This window comes from Perognathus longimembris, chromosome 25 (genome assembly GCF_023159225.1).
Source record: "Perognathus longimembris pacificus isolate PPM17 chromosome 25, ASM2315922v1, whole genome shotgun sequence".
Classification (NCBI taxonomy): domain Eukaryota; kingdom Metazoa; phylum Chordata; class Mammalia; order Rodentia; family Heteromyidae; genus Perognathus; species Perognathus longimembris.
In genome coordinates, this window is record NC_063185.1 from 7,530,316 (window position 1) to 7,542,552 (window position 12,237).

The window sequence follows — 12,237 nt, forward strand, 5'->3', positions numbered from 1 at the left end:
GAAGTGGCACGGTGGCTCAAGTGGCAGAGTGCTAGCCTTGAGCAAAAAGAAGCCAGGGACAGTGCTCAGGCCTTGAGTCCAAGCCCCTGGACTGACAAAAAAATTTTTTTTTAAAAAATCTTTAATCTTTAGAAAGAGAGAAAGAAAGAAAGAAAGTACTGGGGTTTGAAATCAGTGCTTCATGTTGCTAAGCCCAGTGCTCTACTGCTTGAGACACACAGTCCTTTTCAATTTCACTATTTTTCATATAGGGCCCTCTTTGTTATTGCTGTTGTTTTTAGTGTTGATACTGGGGCTTGAACTTAAGGCTTTTTGTTCTGTTTGGCTTTTTTCTCAAGGCTGGTGAGCTTCCATTTGAGTCACAGCTCTACTTCTGGCTTTTAACTAGTTAATTAGTGATTAGAGTTGCACCAACTTTCCCATCCTGACTAGCTTCGAACCATGACCCTCAGATCTCAGCCTCCTGAGTAGCTAAGATTACACGTATAAGAAGCTAAGATTACACGTATGGGCCAGTAGCACTCAGCTGGAACTGGGTCTGTGTTTGAACTTGGGGCCTTACACTTGCTTGATGGGCATGCTACCACTTGAGTCACATACCAGGTCACTTCTTAAACTTGAATGTATCCTAAGAAAACTGTATCCTATGAAAACTACAATTGCAATTTATTTTTTTATTTTTATTATTATTATTATTATTTTGGCCAGTCCTGGGCCTTGGACTCAGGGCCTGAGCACTGTCCCTGGCTTCTTCCCGCTCAAGGCTAGCACTCTGCCACTTGAGCCACAGCGCCGCTTCTGGCTGTTTTCTGTATATGTGGTGCTGGGGAATCGAACCTAGGGCCTCATGTATCCGAGGCAGGCACTCTTGCCACTAGGCTATATCCCCAGCCCTTTTATTTTGCTTTTTATCCATGATATTTGGTTCTTTTAAATTTGTGTGATAATCCTGCCTTATATTTTTTTATTTGCATTTCTACCAACTGCATACTTAGGCTGCCATTTCCCTTAGCTAATTTTACTAGACTTTGAGCTGGAAATTTGGCCTTCCTACATGCTTTTAAACATACTGTTTGTCTCAATTCTGGAGAAACTCCTAATGGAAAATTCCTCTAGGACGTTTGCCAAAGAGGAAGGTTTTATAGCCTGAGAAGGCACTATCTCTATTTATGTAGTTAATACAATTTTGTTTCTAACATAAAGATAAAAAAATCCACCTCAGGTGTATCTGTATTATTCATACTTAATTTATATATGCACTGGGATTACACCAATTTTGAACTCCACAATTATGATTATGACGAACCAGTTGATTTCCATTATTGATACAACAACAGATGGTAATGGTTCAGGTTGAAATAAAAAGATCATTAAGCTAAGTATTTTAGCCTTCATTGGCTCCCTGATGCATAGAATTTGTTAGTGTGAAATAGAACCATAGCATTTCTGAACTAGAATTGTCCTTAGAGGATGCTTCATTTGACAAATAAGAGAGCAGAAAGCCCAGAGAGAAGGCTGCTTGCCAGGGCTGTACAGCTGGGAGCAAAGCTAGGCCCTGGAGCCTCACGCCTATTGTTTCTCAATTCATTGCTGATTCTACTACCATCTCTGTGTAAGATTTTTGAGGTACTCTTCTCTCTGATCACTGCCTGATGTCAGCCCCAATTATTCTAATCAGGTTCATATCTATTTATTTCTAGAACATATAGTTTCACCCTATTATAAACCTCACTTGGTTAAACCTTATATCTGGCTTTCTTTTAGGTTCATCTCAACTTACCTCTTTTCAATCTTGAAGTTTCCAAGATATACTTGGATCTATCTTTTTTCCTTTTTTTTTTTTAAACTTCTCTACCAAGCAGTGCATCTTCAATTGTGCCCTTGTTACAGCAGAGCTGCTTTTGTGTTTCCTAAATCCAAACAAGATTTTTTGTTGTTGTTGTTATTGTTGTTTTCTCTCCCATGAAGCCACATTGTTGCTTATTCATTTTAGTGGTGATTGTGCCAGCTGCTTTTGTTGGGAAGATGTCAATTTCAACCACATGGCTCTCCCAGAAGCAAATTAGACATCTGACGCCTCTTTTCCCCCAAGCTTTGAATTCTCAGCAAATTCCCACTCAGGTGATGGCGTCATCATAGCCAAAGAGGGCACCAGCATTTCTATGGAGTGTCTTCTCACAGTCGGTCCCCATGAAGATGTCCATTGGTACAACTCAAAAGGACAACAGCTGGATGGCAGAGGCAAAGTAATTGTGTCAGGCTATAATGTATCAATGTATCGGACTCCTTCATATTCTTTATTCTCAGACACATGTAGCAAGAAAACTCAAAAAACATGATGCCAGGATGAATAGCTTAAAGCTTCTTTTTTTAAACTTTATTATATGTTTAATTCTATTATGAACACAATTGTATACCTGTTTTAATATCTTCATGGGGGCGGGCGGGGACCAAATGATGACACAAAGAGGACTTAAAGCAGATTCCATCAGGATGTTATAAGTTTATGTATCAACAATGAAGAGAGAATTAAAAACAGCTGATGGGCTGGGAATATGGCCTAGGGGCAAGAGTGCTTGCCTTGTATACATGAAGCCCTGGGTTTGATTCCCCAGAACCACATATAAAGAAGATGGCCAGAAGCGGCGCTGTGGCTCAAGGGGCAGAGTGCTAGCCTTGAGCAAAAGAGAAGCCATCAACAGTGTTCAGGCCCTGAGTCCAAGGCCCAGGCCTGGCAAAGAAAAAAGAAAAAAAACCCAGCATGTATGAGAGGTTGATGTTGCCGTGTTGGTATATCTGCTGTGGAATTCTAATGGCATTGGCCGGTCCTTTACTCAGCCCAGGGTGTGACAGTGCTAGTAGTTGGGAAAGGCTGGGTGTGGGCCCCACTTCTTGTCTTCAGCTGGGACTGAGCGATGTCAGCCAGTGCGCTCTGGCTCTTTTCCAGAAGCAAGTCTCCTCTATAAATGACATCTTCCAGACAGGTAGCAGTTTCGTGGTTCTCTTCCTCTAGCTTGTACAAGCTAGCAGCCTGTAATGCAGCTGTGGATTCTTCACTGAGTAAGGAATCTATCAAAACATCAATGTCTTTTGCTGTCCGGGCAATCAGTGCAGCAAAAAGCTGAGCATATTCTTCTGTTGTGTTAGCTGGCTGGTCTTTGTTAATTGCTGATTGAATGTTATTAAATGAAGCTGGCAGACCACACTGTTACAATTCTCCAATGGCATTACAAAACTGATCTGCAAGCGAGTTCACCGCGTCTTGGAGCTGCGTGAGGCGGTCTGCCATGTTGTTCCCACCAGCCAGCTTAAAGCTTCTTGAAAGGCCCCAGAATATTATACCTATCAAAAGGAACAAAGCAATTATTTAACCAGAAAGGGAAAAAATGTATTAAGGAATAGTTATAAATGTAAAAGGTCTTTCCAGGATGACAGTGAGTTGTTTTCCTTCCTCGTTGGAAGTTTGGTTTCCTTCTTCATGGAAGTTAAATGAGGGCAGCAATGTACAGTTGTACAATCAGCATACTGTTCAGGGCCAGAGGTGTCAGCCGCATGTGTACATACACCAAAGAGGGATTTGGCTGGACTTTAAAAAAGAAAAAAAAAATCCAGGTGCTGGTGGCTCATGCCTATAATCCTAGTTATTCAGGAAGCTGAGATCTGAGGGTCACAGTTTGAAGCCATTCTAGGCAGGAAAGTTGATGAAACTCCTATCTCCAATTAACCACCAGAAAACCAGAAATGGCACTGTGGCTCAAAGTGGTAGAGCACCAGCCATGAGGAAAATTACTCATGGACAGCACTGAGCCCCCAAGTTCAAGCCCCGCACCAGACCCAACAAAAGAAGGGTAATAGGTTCTAAAAGTCCTTCCAGCTCATGTGTACACGTGTATGCCTCTGTGTGTATGTATGTGTGGGGGTGTTTGTATGTGTCTATTGGTACTAGGGAGCACACTTTTGTTTGGCTTTTTTGCTCAAGGCTACCTACCACTTCAGCCCTTGAGCCACAGCTCCAGTTCCAGCTTCTTGCTGGTTAAATGGAGATTAAGAGTCTCATATACTTTCCTGCCTGGGTTGGCTTCCAGCCAGAATCCTCAGATCTCAGCCCCCTGCATAGCTGGGGTTACAGGTATGAGACACAAGGACCTAGCTGCTCATTTCTTTTCTATTCCATACTTTACTTGAAAACAGGGAAGTTTCTCTTCCATTTTTTATTCCTCAGTCTTAAAAATTACATGAACATGATAATCAACTAAGATTTACTTTTTGATAGGTTTTAATTTTATTATATTTGTGGAACTGTGAATTAGTAATCAATACTAGAACAATGTTTATAATGAGTATTTAAACTATAATGTCCCTCAAAAGGAGTTGCCATGAAAAGCCAGAGGTGAAAATTCAATTCTGAGATCTCTACAAACTAAACACCCTGGAAAAAGCCACCTTATTTTTTTTTTGTGTGGGGGGGGGTGGTCCTGGGGCTTGAACTCAGGGCTTGGGCACTGTCCATGAGCTTCTTTTGCTCAGAGCTAGCACTCTATCACTTGAGCCACAGTGCCACTTCCAGCTTTTTCTGTGTATGTGGTACTGAGGAATGGAACCAAGGACTTCATGCATGCTAGGCAAGCACTCTACTACTAAGCCCCATTCCCAGCCACCACTATAATTTTTGTTTGTTGGTTTGCTGGCAGTGTTTTGCTAGAAAGAGCCTAGCCCCTTGAAATATAAAGGATGTCAGTTATTCATATTATCTTGGAAACTACTAGAGGAGGTAATTAGTAATTCTTTCTTTGGTATTCATACACAAAGGATAAGAGATGTCACACAGCTCCTAGCATGCATGAGAAAACTAAGGGGCAGCACCAAGGCCCTGAGTTCAAGTCTCAGGACTGGCACATGGAAAAAGAAAATGTATCAATCCTTTTAAATAAGATTCCCTAGAATGGTGCCCAGAATGTGTATTTCAAACATTATTTGGAGTTCCACATTTGAACCTACCACACTAGGACCCCCTTTCTCTCCCTTCTGTAGGATAGCCTGAAGAAACACATCTGAAACTTGAATTATTCAGTGTGACCATTCTAGACTGCTGCATAAACAAAGCCTTACATTAGGACAAAACCTGCCAAGCTCAATGGCAGTTCATTTTCCTGGGTGTTTTTTTTTTTTTTTTTTTTTTAACTTTGAAAACCACTAACATCCATCATTGGTGCTTTCAGCAACAGCCCTGGAAAATTGTATTAAGTTTTATGAATCTCAAGTGCAAGGAGTTTGAAGAGCATGTCAGTCTAGAGTAAGGTTCATAAATCTTGAGCTATTATCCGCAAGTGAGCTGGAGTTTCCATGATGGTCATTGCACCCTGGTTGATTAATGGAGTCTATGAAGTTCTTTGATTCAAAGAGCATCCTTTCATAGCTCTGAGTTCAGAGAACAGAAACTTATAGGATAATGGCTGTGGTTATAGCTACATATTTTCCCCTTTTTTGCATTAATGAAGTGATAGCTACTAAAAAAAAATAAATCTAGCTTGAATTTAGCTCAATTTTGATGGGCACAGTCCAGAGTACATATTAATGTGTCCATCCCTAAAATAATTCAGACCCATAGACCCTTGATGAAAGCTTTCTCTTTCCTTTTTTGGGGGGGCCAGTCCTCAGCACTGTCCCTAAGCTTCTGTGCTCAAGGCTAACATTCCACTACTTATGACACAGCTCCACTTCTGGATTTTTGTGGTTAATTGGAGATTAGAGTCTCACAGAGGGCTGGAAATGTGGTTTAGCAGTAGAGTGCTTGCCTGGCATGCATGAAGCCCTGGGTTTGATTCCTCGGCACCACATAAACAGAAAAGGCTGGAAGTGGCACTGTGGTTCAAGTGGTAGAGTGCTAGCCTTGAGCAGAAAGAAACCAGGGACAGGCTCTAGGACTAGCAAAAACAGAAAAAAAAGTGCATTGTAAAAAGTGAGCAAGCCAACACAGTCACAACTAAATAAAAATAATAGAAATTATAACCCATCACTCCAGAAATGACCATTGTTTCATATTTCTGAAGTATGGTATATGCTTTATATTTCTAGAGTGTATCTTAGTATCTTTACAGGCATAGGTTGTGGTATACACATATATGTGAAAAAATGTTTTAGAGATTACTCATTGAGTATCAAGTACTGCTTAGACACACCTGTCTCCCTGACTTCTTTTTTTTAATTAGTCATGAGGCTTGAACTCAGGGCCTGGGGCTGGGCACTGTCCCTGAGCTCTTTTTCTCAAGGCTAATGCTCAGCCACAGTACCACTTCTGATTTTCTGTTGGTTAGCTAGAAATAATAGTCTCAAAGACTTTCCTGCCCAGGCTGGCTTCGAACCATGATCCTCATATCTCAGCGTCCTGAATAGCGAGGATTACAAAGCCACCAGCACCCAGCCTGAAACACTTTTTATGTCTAGCAGTAAAAAGGAAATGATGACATTTATTAGTGTCACAAAGGAAGATCTTGATTTTTTTAAAAAATTCCAAGCTAATTAAATTCTGGCAGTAGATATAACATGTGTGCGTGTGTGTGCGTGTGTGGTTTAAACAGTGGAATCTAACCAATGCATTAAATGGCTTTTATAAAAAAGTGGGACACTGAAGAGGCAATTTGCATGTTAATTGATTTTTATGCATATATCTATATCTTTTAATTCTGTTGGATTTATCAGGTGGAAAATGGCTGGTTTCTGATCAGTTTCTAAACATCACCAACGTAGCCTTTGACGATCGCGGGCTGTACACATGTTTTGTCACCTCTCCCGTGCGTGCCTCCTACTCTGTCACCCTCCGTGTGATCTTCACCTCCAGAGACATGAGCATCTGCTACATGATCGTTTGCCTCCTCGCCTTCACCATTACGCTCATCCTGAATGTCACATGGCTGTGTATGATGAGCAGCCATCTCCGCAAGACCGGGAAGGCCATCAACGAGTTCTTCAGAACTGAAGGGGCCGAGAAACTCCAGAAGGCCTTTGAGATCGCCAAGTGCATCCCCATCATCACTTCCGCCAAGACTCTGGAGCTCACCAAAGTCACTCAGTTCAAGACCATGGAGTTTGCTCGCTATATCGAAGAGCTGTCCAGAAGCGTGCCCTTCCCACCTCTGATTCTCAATTGCCGGGCATTTGTGGAGGAGATGTTTGAAGCCGTGGGAGTGGATGATCCTGATGACATGGGGGAAAGAATGAAGGAGAGACCTGCCTTGGATGCCCAAGGGGGCATCTATGTGATCAACCCAGAGATGGGGCGGAGTACCTCCCCAGGAGGAGATTCGGATGATGGCTCTCTCAACGAACAAGGCCAAGAAATAGCAGTCCAGGTGTCCGTCCATCTCCAGTCAGAGACCAAAAGTATCGGCACGGATTCTCAAGACAGCAGCCACCCCGATGAAACAGGGTCTGCGGAATCCAGCTCGAACCACAGAGACAGACAGACGAACACTCCCAGCTGTGAGGCCACTTGCTACCAACCACAGCGGCTCAGGAAAGAACCTGCTTCTCAAAGTAACTTTTCTTTTTCACCAAAAGATGACTGGGATTTTCCCCTCAAATAGGAAGCACATCAGAGTATGAATTGCCAAAAATCTTCATAAAACTGTGGCATCCTTTCTGACATTTCTTTGTCATTTTCCCTGAGCTTCCTTAAGCAACACATGTTAAAGATTTAAAGGCATCCAAGCAATAAACAGGTTGGGGGAGAAAAAGGCACAATTATCCTGCTCAGAGGTAACCTACCCTTCTGTTGACATGTGAGCTTTTCCCACCAGTAAGATGAAAGATTTGAATTTGATGAGATCTAAAGTTAGTTTCCTTGCCCATAATTTCTTACCTTTAAACTTTATATAACCATCTTCAGCACATCTCTTGAGTAAACTTTCCCTAGAGTTTTAGTCCCTCGTTGTGGAAAAGACCAAACTGAGACTTTCTTCTATGTTCTAATTTAATCTACATCCATGCATAGCACACAGAGGTATAGATACTTTTTCAGTGGTCTGCCACCTTAAATCTTCTTGGTGGAGCACATGACTGTGTTATATGTCAGCTCCTCTGCCTGTGATGAATAATGGATTTTGATATTCTATTAATAATTTCTCAGACTTGTCCTTAAAAAAAAATACTGGACTCTACAAGTGGGTTGTGTGTTTAGGATCCCGTTCTAGGATAAAACCCATATTCCTTTTCAGACTTCTATCAACACTCTTGCTCTCCTTGGTCTTAAAATGGTGCTAAATGTTGCATGACTCTCTGTGTCTTTGCTTGTTTTCTTTATACGTTGATCGTTTGAGTGGGCTCCCGAAGCAGAATTTTGAGGTAGGTCTGCTTTTGTGGGCTCCCTGGGAAGCACTTACCTGAACTAAGGTTAGATGAATGTGTTTGGCCTATTATTGTGTTAAAGTACACACATGAATCACCTAGACATAAAGGAGGAGAAAAATGATGGATGAGACCACCCCATTCTGCTCTGTGCAATAAACACCTCAGGTGGCATTATTTGCCTGCCTGAGATCTGATATCATGGAATTGTAAATACTCTCCAGGAAGCCTGGTGCCAGGAAAGTTTAAGAGCTCGGCTGTGGGGCTCCATTTGGCACTTCATGTGGCTTCATTAGGTTCCTGGTTATGGAAGCATTACTTGAACCTGTGTGTCTTATTGTCCAGACTCACCAGAAGTGATACCAGTGAGCTTCCACAACCAGATGATAATACTGCCTTCTCTGTCTCAGGCTGTTTCCATGGAAACCTCCAGAGACAAACAAAAGCTACTAATCGTTTTTGCCAAAGCTTGCCTTGGCTCCTAGACATGTATTTCTGTAAGGAAAATCGTTTTCATACACATGGTTATGAGAACAAGGGCTCTTTAGCATATCTTAGAGCATAGAACACTTTAATTCCCCTTCCACCATGTTTTTCTGATAATAGTAATGAGAAAGCGTTAAAATACCTTGTGGAAGGGTAATCTCCTGAATGTTCCTCAGATCTTCAGTTACTGAACTCCATTCCTGCCCTAATCTAGCAGGTTTATGGTCATTTCTTGGGGCCTATTAACAGGAAAGGTTTTTACTTCTTGTGTTCTCAGAAGGGGTGTCAGTGTTTAGAACCCTAAGGTAGAACACAGATAATGATCCAAGTGCTAGAAAACAGTGCTGTCATAAAAACAAAATACTGCAAACAATCTATAAGCTTGCACAAATAGTATTGCATTTAAAGTTAAGTGTAGGCTGCTCCACTGTATCCTGCACATGTTATTTTAGAAACATAATTGTAGGTACTAGGTATGGTGGTACATGCTGATAATCTTAGTACTTAGAAAGAGTAGGTTCAAGGTCAGCCTGAGCAGACTTTTTGTCTCAATCCAAGGGGAAGTTGATGTGAATATTACTCAATAGTAGAGTGCTTTCCTGTTATGCTTAAGGCCCTAGGTTCAAGCCTCAGAACCAACAAAAATATGTATATAATTGATGGTCATTCTTCCAGATTTTAGTGCTACTAAGTAAGTTAGAATTAAGTAGGTGTTGGTTGTTACTTTGTAAAGGTAGTCTTTGGTTGTTGTTCATTTGTTTGTTCTTTTGTACCAGTACTGGGGATTGAACTCAGGACCTGGGTGCTGTCTTTGAGATTTTGTGCTCGAGGCTGGCCCTCTGCCACTTGAGCCACAGCTCCATTTCTAGCTTTTTGGTGGTTAATTACATGTAAGAGACTCCCAGGTGTTCCTGCCCAGTCTGGCTTTGAACCTCAATCCTCAGATCTCAGCCTCCTGGGTAGCTAGGATTACAGGCACAAGCTACCAGCACCAGCTATGAAGCTAGTTTTTTAGAAAGGGGGGGAGAACCACCACCACTTTAGTAACATTTAACCCGTTCTCTTTATATGTATCTAGCAATTTCATCTTCTTGTAAGAGCCTTGATCTTTGAACTTGACCTCTGAATTAGTCTTTTGACAATAACTGCTGTTATTATATTTTTACCTTGCTGAATTTTATAATAAACAAATGCCTGCTACCAACAAAATGTATTTAGAATAAGTCTTTTATCTCATATATAAATTTTGCATTTTCGCAGAACCATCCTTAAGTGAAATAGTTTTGTGAAATAAATTTCCCCAAAATTGACACTTAAATATCTTCCTATCTGTATAGATTGCTTATACACAGACTCTTTGAGTTGATCTCCTAACACTGCTTATGATCAGTTTGATAACTGCCTGTCCTCAGATGTGCATCTGTTATAATGGGTTAATTCTTTGTTTTCCGTTCCCCCTTTTCATTGAGGGGGGGGAAGGGGACCAGGACTTGAACTCAGTACTTGATGCTTTCACTCACTGGCTAGCACTCTACCAACTGAGCCACATCTCCAAGCCCCTTCTTCTTTACTCTTTCTTCCTCTCCTTCCCTCTCATTCTTTCCTGACAGGGTCTTACTGTGTAGGCCAAACTGGCCTTGAATTCAAGATCCTCCCATCACAGCCTTCCAAATGCTAGATCTACTGATGTTCTCCACTCTATCTGGTTTTAGAGCTTCCTTCTTGAGTCAGGCCCCCTGAGGTTTCTATTTCCTACTCACCACTTTCATATAAGCTTTCAAAAGCACTAATCTGAGGGCTGGGAAGGTGGCTTAGAGGTACAATGCTTGCCTAGCATGCATAAATCCCTGGGTTCAATTCCTCAGCACCACATACACTGAAAAAACCAGAAGTGGTGTTTTGGCTGAAGAGGTACAGTACTAGCTTTGAGCACCCAGGGACAGTGCTCAGTCCCTGAGTTCAAGCCCCAGGACTGGCAAAAAGAAAAAAGGAAGCTAGCTGCACAGGTGTGGTGCAGGAATTCCTGAGCCTACTCCTAGGGCAGATCATATTGGGAAAACCACTGGAGCAGTCACAACCAGTGCCATACAGCACAGGAGGAACCTGGCATCCAGAGAGAGCCTACCAGCCTTCTCTTGGAGGCCCCGGGGGCTGGGGGCAGGAGGGGAGGGCCAGTGTGACAGCTATGGGAATGGCTCTTCTAATAGTAGTGAGACTTGCGTAGACACACTGGCAGCCTAGAGAGACTGGGAGTCACGCAACAGGAAGTGGAGAGACAATCAGAGGGTAGCCATATGACAAAACACGCAGCACATACCTTCCAGAATTCATAGTTGTTTTGCTCAAGGCTAGCAATCTACCACTCAAGCCATAACTCTACTTCTAGAGCTTTTGTCAATAGGCAGAGAAAAGAGCCTCATGAAATGTTCTGTCTGGGTTGGCTTTGAACCGCAATCCTCAGATCTCACTCTCCTGAAGTAAGTAGGATTACAGGTGTGAGCCACTGGTGCCTGGCTCAACACTTCCTAGTGGATACAATTCCATTTCCAGTCTTGTCACCACACTGCCTGTCCTGGTAACTACAGCACTGTTCTAGCCATGGTGTGAGCTAGTGATCCCGGCCTAGCAGCCACATTATGCTCCACTCAAGGATGGCATCGGCAGGCTAGAATATTTCTTTGAATAGATACCACCCAGGTAGAGGCAATTACGACACGTGGAGAGGAAGAGGCTGAGCTGGAATCTGTCAGTCCCTTGAATTCTGAAGCTTATGAAATCAGAAAGAGACAGCAACTAGTAGCACGGCATTCTAGAATGCCCTAGAGAAGACCACAGGAGCTCCCTGAGTAAGGAAGCTCATGTACATGAACAGAGTAATTGTGTGAGATGGGGATCCATTGAGCCCCCTGAAAGACGAGACGGCCCAGCTCATCGCTATCCATGGAGTTTGAAACTTCCAGAACACAAAATCTGCCCATACCTGGCAGCAGCAGTTTTCTCCAGGGAAGGGTAAGATCTGATCGCAGTCGTGGTTCTGAAACAGGTGAGTGAAGAGCTTCCTAAGGACAGCTTGGCTAATACCCCATCTAGTGGGAGGTGAGAGCGGAAGGGAGCCCCGAAACTAGAGAGGGAAAGCTGGGGGTCTGGCTCATCACACTGGCCAGAGTTCACAGCAGGCCTCCTGTCTGAACTTCAGCATCACAAACAACCTGATACTTTGGCTGAATCCAACTCAACCTACATACCAACCTACCAGTGTGACTGCCCTCCCCTCTCTCTGTGTCTGTCTCTGCCTATCTCTGTCTCTGTCTCTGTCTCTCTCTCTCTCCCGCCCCCCTATATATTCCTGGCACTGTGATTCTTCCACTGATGACCAAACATGGAGAAAGAGTAAGATAGCTATGCCAG

General features: G+C 42.7%; 1 protein-coding gene and 1 pseudogene across 1 annotated transcript; one reads left to right on the plus strand and one right to left on the minus strand.

The window, feature by feature from the left end:
- Positions 1-1,642: 1,642 nt before the first annotated feature.
- On the plus strand, positions 1,643-7,583 carry LOC125341789 (microfibril-associated glycoprotein 3-like; the record flags this gene model as incomplete). The annotated part of the gene is made up of 3 exons (XM_048333878.1): positions 1,643-1,678; positions 2,067-2,241; positions 6,700-7,583. Coding segments are annotated over 3 exons (1,095 nt in total), but the record flags the coding sequence as incomplete, so codon positions are not given.
- On the minus strand, positions 3,070-3,289 carry LOC125342105 (annotated as a pseudogene).
- Positions 7,584-12,237: the final 4,654 nt, after the last annotated feature.